The 16,851-nt window shown below is 40.8% G+C and overlaps 1 protein-coding gene and 1 non-coding gene across 2 annotated transcripts; both read right to left on the reverse strand.

Moving 5' to 3' along the window:
* Nucleotides 1-2,412: 2,412 nt before the first annotated feature.
* Nucleotides 2,413-2,515, reverse strand: LOC114677194 (U6 spliceosomal RNA). Its single transcript, XR_003728495.1, has one exon. It is a non-coding gene; the product is annotated as a U6 spliceosomal RNA (small nuclear RNA).
* Nucleotides 2,516-2,876: 361 nt separating this feature from the next.
* On the reverse strand, nt 2,877-5,914 carry LOC106997719 (cTAGE family member 8-like). The gene has a single exon (XM_077997616.1). It carries the CDS (start codon nt 5,777-5,779, stop codon nt 3,113-3,115), a length of 2,667 nt encoding a protein of 888 aa, XP_077853742.1. The 5' UTR covers nt 5,780-5,914; the 3' UTR covers nt 2,877-3,112.
* Between the last annotated feature and the right edge of the window lie 10,937 nt (nt 5,915-16,851).

Consider the following 16,851-nt stretch of genomic DNA (forward strand, 5'->3'; position numbering starts at 1 on the left):
TGGGTGACTTCTTTCAAATATTTAGGGAACAAGTAATTTTAATATTTATGACAACTTCCAGAAAAAAAAGAGGGAGCATTCAATAATGTATTTTATGAGGAAAGATGTAACTTTGATATCGAAACATAACAAGTACACTGGAAGAGAAAACTACAGGCTAGTCTAACTCCTAAATATGGATATAAGAATCCCCAGAACAATATTAAACTTATAACAATAACTTACACGTATCATAATGCACATAATACCAGGACTCAATATTGCTTTAGCATTAGAAAATTAATTTATGAATCCACTCATAGCAGCAGATGGAAAAGGAAAAAAATGATTATTTCACTATTTGAAAAAATACTTTGTATTATACTTAAAGTGTATTCAATAAAATCTTTTAGAAAATAAGAAATAAAGTTGTGACTGGCCGAATAGGAACAGCTCTGGTTTGCAGCTCCCAGCGAGATCAATGCAGAAGGTGGGTAATTTCTGCATTTCCAGCTGAGGTACCTGGCCATCTCATTGGGACTGGCTAGACAGTGGGTGCAGCCCATGGAGGGTGAGCTGAAGCAGGGTGTGGCCTCACCTCACCCAGGAAGCATAAGGGGTCAAGGAACTCTCTCTCTTAGCCAAGGGAAGCCTCCAGGGACTGTGCCATGAGGAATGATGCACTCCGGCCCAGATACTGCACTTTTCCCATGTTCTTCACAACCGGAAGACCAGTAGATTCCCCGGGTGCCTATGCCACCAGGGCCCTGGGTTTCAAGCACATAAATGTAACACTCACTGTGTTACAATTGCCTGTAGTATTCAGTATACTAATATGCTGTACAGGTTTGTCACCTAGGGGCGATGAGCTATTCCATATAGCCTAAGTGTATAGCAGCTACTCTATATACCATCTAGGTTTGTGTAAGTACACTCTACCACATTTGCACAATGACAAAATCACTTGACAGCACATTTCTCAGAACCTATCCGCATCGTTAAACAACATATGACTGTATAATGCTAGCTTTTTGTAGATGCTTTTTATCAAGTGGCTAAAGTTTCCTCTATTCCCACTTTATAGAGAACTTTTATCATGAACGGATATTGAAATGTGTTAAATGTTTATTATGTATCAACTGATACAATGTAACTTTCCTTCTTTTGTTTGTTAACATGGTGGATTATTTTGATTGACTTTTTGAGATTTAATCAGCCTTGTATTTCTGGCAACAACCCCCCATGAACATGGGGTACATTTTTTTAATATACTGTAGAACTCTATTTGTTAATATTAAGTTATACATATCTTTACATATCCACACACACCCTGGTTTTGGTATCTCTCCTGGTTTTGGTATCAGTGTAATAATAACTTCAAAAAATAAATTGGGGAGTGTTCTCTCCTTTTCTGTTTTCTGGAAATGACTGTGTAGCATTGGTGTTAATTTCTGTAAAACATGTTAGAATTCTCCAGTGAAACCGTCTAAACCTAGAGATTTCTTATTTGGTAGTTTTAAAATTAGGAATTCTATTTTCTTAATGGTTATAGAGTTATTCAAATGGTCTATTCCTGCGTGGTGGGTTGAGTTAGTTTGTGTCGCAGCAGGAACACGGCATTTTGTCCATTTTGTCTAAGTTGTCTAATTTATGTGTGTGGAGTGGTTTGTAATATTCCTTGATTGTCCTTTGTGATGTGCGGTGTCTGTAGTGATATCGCCTGTTTCATTATGATATTTAAAATGTATGTCTTTTCTTTTCCTTTTAATTTCTGCTTGAGTTTGCTAAATTTTCTTAATCTTTGAACAGAGCTATCTCTTTGTTTCATTGATTTAACTATTGTTTTTCTCTTTTAAATGTAAGTGTTTTCTGTTCTTATCTTCATTAATCCCCACCGTCTACTTGCTTTCAGTTTATTCTGTTCTTCTTTTTCTAGGTTCCTGAGGTGGAAATCTATTGCTCACTCGAGACTTTTCCTCTTTACCAATGCATGCATTTATTGCTATAAGTTTCCTTCTCAGCACTTTGATATGTCACAGTTTCATGTTTATCCAGTCCAATGTATTTTAAAATTTTTCCTTGAGACTTCTTTGTTGATGAATAGATTATTGTGAAGTGTGTTTTTAAACCTCCAAAAGTTTAGGGATTTTCATATCTTTCTTACGCTGATTACCAATTGGATTCCCTACAATGATTTGTGGTTTTCACTTGCTCTGGATGATTACTATGTCTTTTAAATTGATTGTGGCAAGTTTTAGGGCCTCGGATAGCTCTATCTTGCCATGTGTTTTGTCAGCACTCAAGAAAAAATGTGTATTCTGCTGTTGTTGTGTGGAATATTCTGTAAATGCCAAATTGATTCCTTTGGGGTTAATGGCATTTTGAGTTGTTTTATATTCTTGTTGTTTTTCTTTTTTTTTTTTTCCTCTTTTTAAAAATATGAAATGTTTCACAAAATTTTGTGTAATCTATATGCAGGAGCTGTGTTAATCTTGTCTACATCATTCTAATTTTAGAAAGTGCTGCCAAAGCCAACACTCCTTGCTGATTTTCTGTCTAGCTCTATCAATTATTGAAAAGGGTATGAGGAAATTTCTAACTATAATTGTGGATTCATCTATATCTCCTTTCAGTTCTGGCAGTTTTCTTTTTTAAAAAAGTCAACAAAAATTTATTTAATTAAGCATAAAGTTATTTTCATATTTATCTACAACTACAGTGAATACACTTCTTGGCATGAAGACACAACCTTTAGAATTTAAAACCTCCCCACCTGTGAGATTACATGTATAAAACTCCCACTATTGTTTCTATAAAAGTGGATTAGTTCACCAAATTAAAGTACTTATACTATCTAGAATATAATAAAATGGAAATGATTTACTCATAGATTTCTATTTAAATCATCTTTATTTATAAACTACTATACTAAGAACTATAATTCCTTAAACTTCAATTTGAGAAAAGTGTAATCACTGAAGTAACAGCCGTTACTTAAACTGAAAACGAGATCAGTCTAAATTACTTTTGAAGAGAGCAAAAATGTTGTCAGGTTTCTTGCTGTGGTTCTGCTTGTTCAGTAGCAGGCTCCTTGGAAGGCAGAATCAACCCTGAAGGGAACTCGCTTCTACCTTCAGAATGTGGGGTTGGGGTAAAATCCAGGTCTTGGGTGAAGGTAAGGAGGAAAACCCCTCGGTGGATAGATGTTTCTCACTGCAAATGGAGCACGTGGTGGACCTGGGAAATCCCTTGGTGGACAGTAACCTCGAGACACTCCAAACATGGTTCCTGGAGGAGGTGGGGGGAAAGGAGGTCCTCTTCTCATGAATGGGCCTCTTGTATTCACAGGAAACAATGGACCTCTGATTGGAGCCAGAGGTGGAGGAACAAAGCCGGTGCCAGTTGCTTCATTTTTAGCAGGGAGAGATGAATCAGGCACATTTAAATTACCAGGATGATCTTTGGCATCATTTCTACTGGATTCCATTTCTGAAGGCATTGACCCATCCATTTTATCCAAAGAAGGCGTATTAGAACTTCCGAGTTCTGCTGGCCCAGACAGTCCATCAGAATTAGAATAAAATCTGTCTTCCCTTTGTGGAGGAAGCGCTGAATCAGGATGTGATTGTCCTGGTGGAGGAAACGTCATCCTACGGTCCTGTTCCCACGGAGACGACAGGGACCCAGTGTCAGGAGGAGCCCTGTGAGGATCGGTTAACGTATCGCAGCCTGGTTCTCCTCTTTCATTGGTAATCTGATGGTCCAGAGGATTCCCTGGGCCTCTTGGGCCTCTTCCTCCTCCCTCCGGAAGCACAGGTGCGGGTCTGAGTGGACCTTCCAACACAGTTTGAGGAGAGAGAAAAGCTCTCGTTTCAGATGAAGGCTGATCCAATGGTGAGGGACCACATGGGGAATGCCCTCTGCCAAATGCTGTATTTGAAACATCAGTTGCACAAGGATCTTTTTGTAAAAATTCAAATTTAAACTCTGTTTCAGTTAATTTTTGTCTGTTGTGAGCATTTTCTTTCCTTAAATCATTGAGGTTTCTTTCAGCAGTCTGAGCTGCCAACCAATTATCATGTCCTTTTTTCTCGTAGGAAATAACCTGCCTTTGATAAAAATTAATAGTTCTCTTCAATTCTTCTTCAAGATCTTTGGCTAGCTTTCCATAGGTCTCCAGCCCTTCAGTGGTATGGCTGATCTTTTTTTCCACTTTAGAAAGTTTCTCTTCTTCCTGTATCTGGGAATTTTCCTCTACTGTCAATTTCCTGTGGAGTTTCACTTCATTTTCTTGATAGAATTCAGTCATTATTTTAAGTTTCTGTTGAAGCTTCTGATTCTCACTTTCAAAATACATGTTTTCTGACTGCAAAGATGCTTGTTGAGTCTGAAGATTTTTAATATGCTCTGTAAGCTCTTCCTTTGTTTTATCAACTTCAGATAACTCAGTAACAATGTGGTTTCTTTCTCCTTCTAAGGTTTTTAAAGAAACATTTAACTCAGCAGCATGAATCAGTTTCTTCAAAGCTCCTGTTGGAGGATCATCTAAGTAAGCACCATTTTCTGATTCACCGTTCACTTCTAATTCCGAGTTATCATCATCCGTTGTGTCCTCTCCAAGCACAGCAGCCCGATCTTTCATCTTTAGCAAGCGTCCAGTCAGAGTCTTGATGTGATTTTCTTTATCATTCAGAACTTGTTCTGCGTGTACTTTGGAGTCTTCAAATGTTATTTTCTGTTTATTAAGTTCACTCACTTGTTCTTTCCATACTTCAGCTTCTTGCAAAAGCCGCTTCTGGCTTTCCTGAAGTTGAGAATTTTCATTCAAAGCATCTTGTATTGCTATCTCGCGTCGTTCTTCACTCATGTTAAAGATCTTGCAGATGATTTTGGCTTCTGTTATTTGTGATTTCAGGGATTTTGACTCATTTTCTAGAGCCTGTATCCTTTTTGAGATATCCGCCATCAATTCATCTTGTTGAGAATGTTTAGATTTCTCTTCTTTGAACTCTTTTTCTAGACAGAGGATTTCATCCTCAAGTTCAGAATTGGACCTGTTCAGCTTTTCACAAGTTGCCTCCAAACTTCGTGCTTCTGCTGCCACCTTCTCAAAGCTGGCATCCTCTAAAGACGACTCTGCTTCATAGGCTTCGTACTCTTTTTGAATAAGGCTAAATTTTTCAAGTAGTTTACATTTTTCTTCAATTAGTCCAGAAAGCGTTGCAGCAAGTTGTTTTTCTCTTCCCACATAAAGCCGACTCCTAACGGATCTAAAAGCTCTCCACAGAAAAAGGAGAACAGCAAAAAATCCAACAACGGCTGCACATACCACCAGTTCCCATGGAAAACCATGAGGATTCGAATATGGTCTCCTACTTTCAGGCAGTGCTGCCACAACCCTGCGTAGCTCCTCCAGGACCAGCCCCAGATAGGGCTGAGGGGTAGCGCCGGGCTCCTCCATAGCGCCGAGGCTGCTCTGGGGTCTCCGCAGTAACACTGGCCACAACAAGCGGTGGAGAACAGGCAGCCTGGGGTCTGGAATCCGAATCCGCACGCGGCCACCAAGCGGAGCGGACCACTGCGGAGCCGGCTGCGGGGGGGTTTGGGAACGCGGGCACCCCACAGGCCTCACAGGCCCATGCTGCTGTCCCCTCATCCCCCCTGCCCCCTTGTTACACTTTACATCCTGAGGCAGCGCAGGTCCGAGTCCCATGCGCCTTAGTTTTGGCAGTTTTCTCATCACATATTTTGAAGCTCTGTTTTTTGGTGAACTCACTTTTAAAATTGCTGTCTTCTTCATGGATTAAACCTTTGATCATTATATAATCTCTCTGTTTCTGGTAATTTTCTTTGCTTTAGCTGATATACATACAGGCACTCTTGCTTTCCTTGCATTAATGCTTGTGCAATATACATTTTTTCATCCTTTTAAATTGTCCTGACCTGTGTTGGTAAATTTCAAGTGAGTTTCTTGTACACAGCATACAAGAAACATATACGAAAGGGTCATACATTTAAATACACTCTTCTATTATCTGTCTCTTAATTGGTAGACCATTCATAATTAAACGCATTATTGATACTTTAGTACATAAGCCTGACATTTTTTTATTTACTTTTATGTAAAATTTTTATTTTAAAATTTTATCTATTTTATTTTTAATGTAATGCTATACAACCTTCTTTCTATACTCAAAATTTTAATTAAAATATTACTAAAAATTTCTTAATGATTTTATTTCATGGGAAAGAGACTCAGTGAGGAATGTGAAGTATGTCTTACAAGTATTTCTCATTTTGCAGGACACTGTCTGGGTGTCCCTCTCCCATGAATGATCATTGGTGTGGTTTATCTTTATGCTTTGAGAAAACAAGTCTGTAGTATGTTACTATATTCTGCTATATAAAGATACTCTTCAACTTATGATAGGATTATGTTCCAATAAACCCATCAGAAGTTGATACTATTCTAAGGTGAAGATGCTGTTTTTTGTTTTTGTTTTTGTTTTTCTTAATGTAGACTCTTGTCGTGTTGCCCAGGCTGGAGTGCAGTGGCTATTCTCAGGTGTGCTCATAGTGCACTATATTCTCAAACTCTTCGAGCTCAAACAATCCTCCTGCCTCAGCTTCCTGAGCAGCTGGGTCTGTAGGCACACACCCCTATACCTGGCTTGAAGATATGTTTAATAAACCTAACCTACCAAACATCATAGCTTATCCTAACCCACCTTAACCATGCTCAGAACACTAACATTAGCCTACAGTTGGGCAGAATAATCTTACACAAAGCCTATATTATAGAAAGCTGTTGAATATTTTATGTCATTTATTGAGTACTGTACTGAAAATAAAAAACATAATAGTAGCATGGGTACTTGAAATATGGAAATATGGTTTCTACTCAATGAATATTTCTTTCCCACCATCGTGCCGTTGAAAATCTTAAGTGAAACCATTGTAAGTTGGTGACTGTCTGTATTTGTTCGTTTATTTTACTACTTTCCCTTTTTCTTTTAATGGTTGAAAGACATGATAAGGTAAAATATTATTGCCTAAAAATACTCTGCTGCTCTGGAAAATAAAAAGGCAGAAGTTTCCAAGAAATCATTCAAGAGATATAAAAATCGTATGAAAATGAGATAATTAAAGAATAAATCTGCAATTATGCATGTTGTAAAATACAAATAGGAGGCTGAAAGAGAGGCTATAGATCACAGTGAAAATGAAAGCAGAAAGAAAGTAGGAATGGAAATATTTACATAGGAGTTGTGAGATATAGTATCTTATTCTTGTTCAACACTAAATAGTTTTCAAGTCTAGCAGAGGACTTGGAAATTTTAAGCTACTCAACAGTGAATCTCAGAGATTTCTTCATTCATCTCACAGTTAGTCTTATATAAATATACAGCTCTGTAATGATTATATGTATCAATTTTTTTTCCAGTCAAGGAATTTTCCTCTTCCTGTTCATTTCTCTGAAAAATACCACTTGGTACTAGATGATGTAAATGGCTAGGATTGAACTGGTTACTTAGGGTAATAGGCTGACATCTTGTTTCAGCAATTAAACAATAAAAAGGATGTTCTTTATTAAGATATGAATTTGTTTCCTAAAGAAATTGGTTCTATAGATTTCCATAGCATTAAGTATGTTGATAATTCAAATGCCTCATCACTGAACAAAAATGCTCAACCTCAGAGACTGTCCTTGCACATAAATTTGTTTCTTATTTTCAGTTGAGTATTGGCCAACTCATATCAAACACTATTGGTAGATTTTTTTTTTCAAGATGGCAATTTGAGGCTTTTAGCATGCCACAGCCACTTGGAAATAGCAAGGCAGTACATAAAGATAAATACTGTGAGCTTTAATTCAAGAAGGAAAATGGAGATCCACTGGAATTGTGAAGAACACTCCAGATCCCGAGGAGGAGAATGCTGGCAAACAGCCACCATAATGCTGTCCAGCTGATAAAAGTGAATGAAGTCCCAGCACATGAGAGGTAGAAGCTTCCCGCTGTAACTCACGTTTCCACTGAGGATCTGAGCAACCCAGGCTGAGAGAGAGCACTTTGTTTCTCTCAAATCCTGGAGCTAACTTCGCGAGAGGCTTGGAAACACTGACAGAGACAGATACTGGAAAAAACCACAGGCATTTTCCCAGCCCCAGGACAGAGAACAGGACACCATTTTTAATTTGTGTGCATCTAAAGTCAGCTGTTCTTTGGCAACCCAGCAGAGTGACCATGCAGGCATTTTAGTATTGGGACAGAGACTGGAGCACCTGCTCTGGATCAGGGTAGGGTCCTCCACAGACAGAACCGTGGAAAACATCTCAACAGTAGGCACTGGAATTGTGCTTTCCCCAGTCACAGGCCTTGGGCGGGAGGAGAGCTGCTACGGCTGTGGTTTCTCCTGGGCAATGAGACTTTCAGCCAGGGCTAGTTTGATGAACTAGAACTGGTCTGTGTGTGTTATTGCTGGGTGTCCCAGCCTACTTTCCTGAGACTGTGGTGTAGCAGGGCCTTCTTCATTCTACACATGAGCAGATCTCCAAGTATTTAAAGCACTTGCTCGCATGGGCTAGCAGCCTGGCTTGCCCCTTCCTTCCTGTGCAGAGATCCTCGTGCAAGGGGACCATCTCCACTCCATGCCCAGGCAGATATCCAGGGATTCAGAGTGCCCATTAGCGTGATTCAGCAGTCTGAGCTGCTCCATTCTTCTGGTGCAGAGATTGCAGTGCAGTGAGACCTTCTCTGCTTCACAGATTTCCAGGTATTTGGAGCACCTGCCTGAGCCACCCCGTCCTTCCTGTGCAGTGATAGTGGTGCAAGGAGACCCTCTCCACCCCACAACCAGGCAGATCTCCAGGCATTTGCAGCAGCCACTCTCCTGGATTAGGAGATTAGGCTGGCTCTGACACTCCTATGCAGAGAATTTGGGGCCAAGGAGGTTTCCTACCTCCATGCTGAGGCATGCCTCTGGACACTTGGTGGCTGCCCACTGGACTCTCCCTCAGAGCTGGTGCTTGTGCCTATCATTGGGGGACCTGTAGATGGACTTGCCAGGTCCAGCCCCACTCAGTGTTTTCCCGGTAAACAAGGATCAACTATATACCCAGCCACACTGGCAGCAACCTGCTGTTACCCATAAGCGCCATCTTCTGGCTTGTAGGTCAAAGTACCCAGCCCAATATAAAACATGCAGACAAAAGTGCACAAGGTTATGGAAGCAAAGCCAAAAGGCCCTACCCAACATTATCCTCCGTCACACCCTCTAGGGAGAGGAGGAAAGGGAAAGGGAAAGGGAAAGGAACAGAAAAAAATATATATAGGGAAAGGAAGAAAGATAAAAAATCCGAGCTCTGGCTGGCAAGATGGCCGAATAGGAACAGCTCCGGTCTGCAGCTCCCAGTGAGATTGACACAGAAGGTGGGCGATTTCTGCATTTCAAACTGAGGTACCCAGTTGTTTTTTTTTTCATAACTCAGTGGCACCTGGAATGCCAGTGAGACAGAACCGTTCACTCCCCTGGAAAGGGGGCTGAAGCCAGGGAGTCAAGTGGTCTGGCTCAGTGGGTCTCACCCCCACAGAGCCCAGCAAGCTGAGATCCACTGGCTTGAAATTCTCGCTGCCAGCACAGCAGTCTGAGCTCTACCTGGGATGCTCAAGCTTGGTTGGGGGAGGGTCATACACCATTGCTGAGGCTCAAATAGGCGGTTTTACCCCCACAGCGTAAACGAAGTCGCTCTGAAGATTGAACCGGGTGGAGCCCATCACAGCTCAGTAAGGCCACTGTAGCCAGACTGCCACAGCTCAACAAGGCCGCTGTGGCCAGACTGCCTCCTTTCTGGGCAGAGCATCTCTGAAAAAATAAAAAATTTTAAAAAAGGCAGCAGCCCCAGCCAGGGGCTTATAGATAAAACCCCCGTCTCCCTGGGACAGAGCACCTGGGAGAAGGCGTGCCTGTGGGTGCAGCTTCAGCAGACTTAAACGTCCCTGCCTGATGGCTCTGAAGAGAGCAGCAGACCTCCCAGCACAGGGTTCACGCTCTGCTAAGGACCAGACTGCCTTCTCAAGTGGGTCCCTGACTTCTGTGTCTCCTGATTGGGAGACACGTCCCAGTAGGGACCAACAGATACCTCATACAAGAGAGCTCTGGCTGGCATCTGGCAGGTGCCTTTCTGTGACAAAGCTTCCAGAGGAAGGAGCAGGCAGCCATCTTTGCTGTTCTGCAGCCTCCGCTGGTGATACCCAGACAAACAGGGTCTGGAGTGGACCTCCAGCAAACTCCAGCAGACCTGCATCAGAGAGGCCTGATTGTCAGAAGGAAAACTAACAGATGGAATAAAATAGAATCAACATCAACAAAAGGATGTCCCCTCAGAGACTTCATCTGAAGGTGCCAACATCAAAGACCAAAGGTAGATAAATCCACGAAGATGGGGAGAAACCAGCACAAAAAGGCTGAAAATTCCAAAAACCAGAATGCTGCTTCTCCTCCAAAGGATCACAACTCCTCACCAGCAAGGGAACAAAACCCAACGGAGAATGAGTTTGACGAATTGACAGAAGTAGGCTTCAGAAGGTGGGTAATAACAAATTCCTCTGAGATAAAGGATCATGTTCTAACACGGAATGCAAGGAAGCAAGAACCTTGAAAAAAGGCTAGATGAATTGCTAACTAGAATAATCAGTTTGAGAAGAACATAAATGACCTGGTGGAGATGAAAAACACAGCACAAGAACTCCATGAAGCATACATAAGTATTAACAGTTGAATCAGTCAAGTGGAAGAAAGGCTATCAGAGATTGAAGATCAACTTAATGAAATAAAGGGAGAAGACAAGATTAGAGAAAAAGGAATGAAAAGGAATGAACAAAGCATCCAAGAAATATGGGACTATCTGGGACTATGTGAAAAGACCAAATCTACGTTGGATCTTGAGCAGGACTTTGATGTTGCTTTGAGTGCTGCCAACTTAGATGAAGGCCCTCATCCTATAGCTGTAAAGCAGAGCCAAAGCAGCAACTTCTCTAAATCATGCCTTTATAGGAAACTTGAGAGCAGAGATTCAAAAGAAGTAAAGACCCATGAGGTGAGAGAGAGACTCTGGTTTTAAGGGTAGAGTCAGAATTCTCTGGTCATGACTCCATTTGGTGAGTTGATTATTGACCCAGGAATGGATGAAATCCTGATGAATTGGGTTTTATTGTGCTTCCTAGTATACTTTTTTTTTTTTTTGCATTTTTTTGGCAGATTTCTTATTAGCCTTAACCATCTTGAGGCTGGGGATCTTGCCATAACTCAGTTTTTGGTAAGGGGTCTGTAGGTCCTGATGTCCTTTTGTGAATAGAGTTGTTTTGTTTTGTGGTATTCTTTTAAAGCAGGGTCTGGAGGCATGTGGCACAGCCTAGGAGGAGATATGAAGTGACCGAATGTCCTTCTCTGTGTGGTATGAGCCAAATGGAAAGGCACCTGTACTGTGTGTGGCCTGAAGAACTTTGAGGAACCTAATTATTTCTTTTCTCCAGTGGAAGGTCATTAATTTATGGACATCCCAGAGGATTAGGTTGGAGAAGCCTGTACAAGTATTCAGTGGGCTACCTCTAGTAGCTTATCAATCTGTGTATCTCTTTCTTAGAAAGGGGAGCCTAAGAGAAGAAAGGTAGTATTTGCTTTGGAAAGATATTTCTCTGTAGTCTAGACATTTCTATAGCCCAAAACATCTCATTCTGGGAAGGCTGTTGGGTTTTATACTTTTAATAATCATTTATTTTGTGAAAGTCACGAATGTAATGAGATGTTAATTATAGCTTCATATACGTATTGATGAAAACAAAACTCTGGTGTACGCCAAGAGTCAAAGTCCATTTTAGTACAATATTATGAACTAAAGAGTAGGTAAGTTTGTTTCTCTCACACTAAAAGTAAATTGGTTTGGGAAATTTTTATGGATAACATAAGTAGAGAGCATACTGACCAGTCAATTGCTTCATGGGAAGGGTAACATAAATATCTCTTTTAAATTAAAACCAGGGCAAGAGGCTGTGTTTGCCACAATGGGAACCATTTCACTGTTTCAGTTGGTGATCAGGAGCTGAAAGCTTTTCTAAATGGCCACAACAGACAGACACAGAACTTAAAATGTCTAGAGTTCATTTAAGATAGGAGTGACTTTAATTCCCTTTAGCAGTGCCTGTTATTCCATTTTAACAATATTTGTGAGCAGTAGGAGCTTTGATGGTTCCATTTAGTGTGACCAACCACTGACGCTTTGATTTTTTCTGAAACTGTTTCAAAATACTAATTTTTCAAATAAGTCGGGACTATAAGGCACTCAAGGGAGGAAATATAGGCAGGGTCATTTTAAATAAAGGTAGGGTCATCTTTAAGACTGGTGGCTGTGTCTCATGCCTGTAATCCCAGCACTCTGGGAGACCAAGGCAGGTGGATCACGTGAGGCCAGGAGTTCCAGATGAGCCTGGCCAATATGGCCAAACCCTGTCTCTACTAAAAATACAAAAATTACCTGGGCATGGTGGCAAACACTTGTAGACCTAGCTATCTGGAAGGCTCAGGCAGGAGAATCACTGGAATGCAGAAGGCGGAGATTGCAGTGAGCTGAGATTGCACCACTGCACTTCAGCCTGGGCAACAGAGTGGGACTCCATCTCAAAAACAAACAAAACCAACAACCACCACCACCACAAAATCCCACTGCTTTAAAACTTAAAAGTGACCACTGTTATTTCCATAAAGTATTCTAGGGTGATTTCTGTCTCTTGAAATGTCTCCAGTTCGCTGGGAATTTAGGTTTTACAGCTATTGGAGCTAATAACCTATAGGAACGTATGTGGTCCCTTGTCCAATGCTCTCAGACACAATGATGGGAGTTGGGCATCCTTAAAAATGGTAAAAGCCTTGAGTGTAAGATCTGCTTCCTCTAAGACTCCATCAAGCTCTTATTTTGAAGCACGGAATCTTTAAAACCCTCCAGTCTAGGTTGGATACGGTCTTGGTATCGGAAAAGAAATCAATTATATATCCTGAGCGAAGTGTTCCTTGGATGAACGACCTTTACTGCAAAGTAACTGCTTTTTTTATATAACTAGGAATAACCTGATTGGTTTTGGCAGTTGGACTCTGCTTGCACTGTGATTCAGTAGTCAGACACATAGTCTAATGCAGGCAGAGTCACAGGCGATGGCAAATCCAGTAACTGTATAGAACAGTATGTTGGCTGAGAGTGTGGGCTCCGAATTCTAGGGTTGGAAACGTGGATTCACTGCTTACTAGTTCTCGGCAAAATGAAGAGAGTAATTGTACTTCTTTGTAGGAATGTTGTGAGCATAAATCAATATAAAAGCACTTAAAACAGTTTCTGAAAAGCAGCAGTTATACTTACACTGATATCCCTGGCAGTAAATGTGGTCTGGAAAATAGATTTTTAGGGTCACCGCTTCAGTGGGATTATATAATCATATAAATGCCCAATATATTTTTTTGTTATAACTCCCCTGTCTGCTACAATAGTTCAGACTGAACTGAATCTTCCCATATGTAACTTTACTAATTCAAACCTGAACAGTCCTCAAAGCCCATACATTTTAACTACCTGTTCAAATGATTGGTTATTTAAGACAAAAACTATGTGGCTGGGGGTAGACTGCAAGATACTATTAAAAGAAGTATCATTTGTGAGGGTGAATCAGTCTCAGGCATTGAATATATGTTTATCTAAGTGAAGCACACAGCTGTTTAGGTTTCAGTCTGCAGACCCAGGAAAGCATTGTTCCAACTGAATGTCAAACCTAAGTGCTGAGAATTTGTTTTTAATCATTGCGAGTGTCCTAAAATGGCTTGGTTCTCCGTCGTGAGGCCAATTACACTGGACTTTAATTTCCCAATCTCCACCTAAGTTTTTCTTTTTTAGCAACAGAGAGTGATATGGCTAGGCTTTGTGTCCCCACCCAAATCTCCTGTTGAATTGTAATACCTAGGTGTTGAGGGAGAGAGCTGGTTAGAGGTGATTGGATCACGGTGGTAGTTCCCCCCATGCTGTTCTCGTGATAGTGAGTGAGTTCTGAAGAGATCTGGTGTTTTATTCAGTGTTTGGTAGTTCCTCTCTTGCTCTCCCATCTCTTGCCTGCCACCATGTAAGAAATGCTTGCTTTCCCTTTTGTAATGATTGTAAGTTTCCTGAGACTACCCGAGGCTTGCAAAGTTGTGAGTCAATTAAACATCTTTCCTTCATAAATTACTCAGTCTTGGGTATTTCTTCATAGCAATGTGAAAATGAACTAATACAGAGAGTTAGTTGTTTTAGGGCTATTAAGGGCCTAGGAATAAAAAGCAGTGGCTTTGTTGTTGTTAATTCTCCCCTTCCATCTGTAATGCACAATAAAGATGACTGGCTTTTTTGCAGGTTATTCTTCATGAAAAGGACAATACATTCAAGGATATTTTATAAATTTGTTGGTAGCCTAGGGAAAAGAAACAAAGGGATCATTCTTACTGAATTTTAAAACAGAAATGGCTCATCAAACGGCTCCATGGGGCTGCCTTTGGGTTTATCCCCTTGATAGGAGGTAATATGATATTTGAAGTGGTGACTGGGAGGCTGCCCCTTAGAGTAAGCTCTAGGTCACTCCTCAGGGTGAGGACATTTTCTCTCCATCTGTTACTCCACTTCTTTGTTCTCTAGATCTCCAGCTTGAGAGATAGTTTACAATTTCTATCTTAATTTTTTCTGAACACCATTTTTCCCAACCTATGCTTAACATTTCAAAATAATGCTCTCTCCCTTTATCATCTTGAAGAGTTTATAGAGACGATGGTTATATTTTTATGAAAAAAGTTTCTCATGGCTTTCCCAAATGAAAAGCGAATCAGTACAAAGAGCTGCGTGTAGAAAATGTAAGCTGAGTACGGCACCAAAGTATCTTCCTATGAGAACTGGGAAGTGCACCGATCTTGCACAAGAAGACATTTCAAAATGGAAGCCAGGCATGGTACTAAAGACCTTGTATCAGGAACAAGTTCATGAAAATAATATCATGAGAAGTGCAATCATGCCATGCTTTTAAGGAGATAGCATCAACTGAAAAGTAGCTCTCCTTCTTTGGAAACCTTGGCCACATCTAACGTCTTGGCTGACCTGCTGTTCATGTGCTTGCCACGTGCTGCTGAGGACATATTGGGGGGGCACTTTTGATCTTAGATGAATCCGTGTATCAGAGATGTATCTGAGCAATACTCAGAAAGGTCTGGCTTCTATTTCAAAGCTCCTGGTGAAGACAGCCTAGGGGGCTGGATAAATAACTTATCATAGGAAACTAGGTTAGATTCAATAAGTGGGACAACAATTTGAAGTAGGCTAATAGCATCTTTTTGTTTTCTTCTATAGAAATGGAGACTAACATATCAGATGTACCTGTATGAAGGTGCCAGGTATAGGCACCTCAGCTGTCTTGTTTTGGAGTTGGGAGACCACATAAATTTGAGACACAACAATTTGAATGTTTTTGGGGGGTTCTTAATTTTTCATTATTGTTATTGTGGGATGTATCTCTGTTCCAGAACCTAATAACATGGCAGAATAGGAAAAACGTTAATTCAAAATGAAAGTGTCTACACTGTAGTTAACTTTGGCTGGAAATGTTAATTAGTAGAGGAGAGGAATTGACACAGAAATATAGTAGAAATAGGGCCCAAGAAATGTCAGATAAATAATTGTTTCCTCAAAATACAGAAACCCTTGAAAATAGCTTATACTACTCTCTGACATAAGTCCCTAGGAAAAGGAGAAATAAGAATTAATGGAAAATTCACTTTCACAATGCAGCCTGTATTCAGAAGCTAAAAATAGGAGAATGGTTCTAATTGCACTAAAGCTTCTTTCTGGAATAGTGAAACCATTTTCTTGAATAGGGATAAATAAGAGAGGTCTTTTTCTTCTTCTTCTTCTTCTTTTTTTTAGATGGAATTTCACTCTTTTGCCCAGGCTGGAGTGCAGTGGCACGATCTCAGCTCAGGGCAACCTCCCCTCCCGAGTTCAAGTGATTCTCCTGCCTCAGATTCCCAAGTAGCTGGGATTACAGGCATGCGCCACCACACCCGGCTAAGTTTTGTATTTTCAGTAGAGACGGGGTTTTGCCATGTTGGCCAGGCTGGTGTCAAATGCCAGACCTCAGGTGATCCGCCTAAAGACAGCAAACATATACAATAGTTGGAAATCCTCATCTAGTCTTCTCCCATGATCATACATTCTTATTAGTAATGTATTAATCCTATAGCCCCCTACACGAAAACTGATATGTGACAGGCCCTGCCCTTGGGGCTGTAGATACACTGTGAATAGGGCAGGTCTAGTCCCTGCCCCTGTGAAGTTTCCATGTAGTGAGAAAGAGAGATTTTAAACAAATAATTACAAATGGGATGACTGATATATAAAGGAAGTTACAGGTTTTATGGGAGCATGAGGCTTAGAGACATGGCTCGAGGAAATGACCTCTGGGTTAAGAGCTGAAGAAAAAAAAAAAGAAAACCTTAAAAAATACTGATACCCCAGTCCGAATTAATATAGAGAAGTGCCGTCCCTTCTCCAAGGCCACCACTAGCTCATAAAATGCCTCTGCGTGAATTAGAGAATGTGGCTCTTGCTATCCTGGCTGGCTCAATGGCGCACCCCAGTGGCCCACCTTTGTGTGTGACCCAAATGGCACGTCCACAAAGTGTGTCCCTTCCCCACGGGGCAGGTTTTGTTTTATCAAAAACACTATTTCACCGAATTTAGCTGATGGAGAAAATATAGGTTGAAGTTACTCACATTTCAAAAGATTGCAGACAAGTCAAGATTAATTAATTCCT

The sequence above is a fragment of the Macaca mulatta genome, chromosome 3, assembly GCF_049350105.2.
Source record: "Macaca mulatta isolate MMU2019108-1 chromosome 3, T2T-MMU8v2.0, whole genome shotgun sequence".
Taxonomy (NCBI): Eukaryota; Metazoa; Chordata; class Mammalia; order Primates; family Cercopithecidae; genus Macaca; species Macaca mulatta.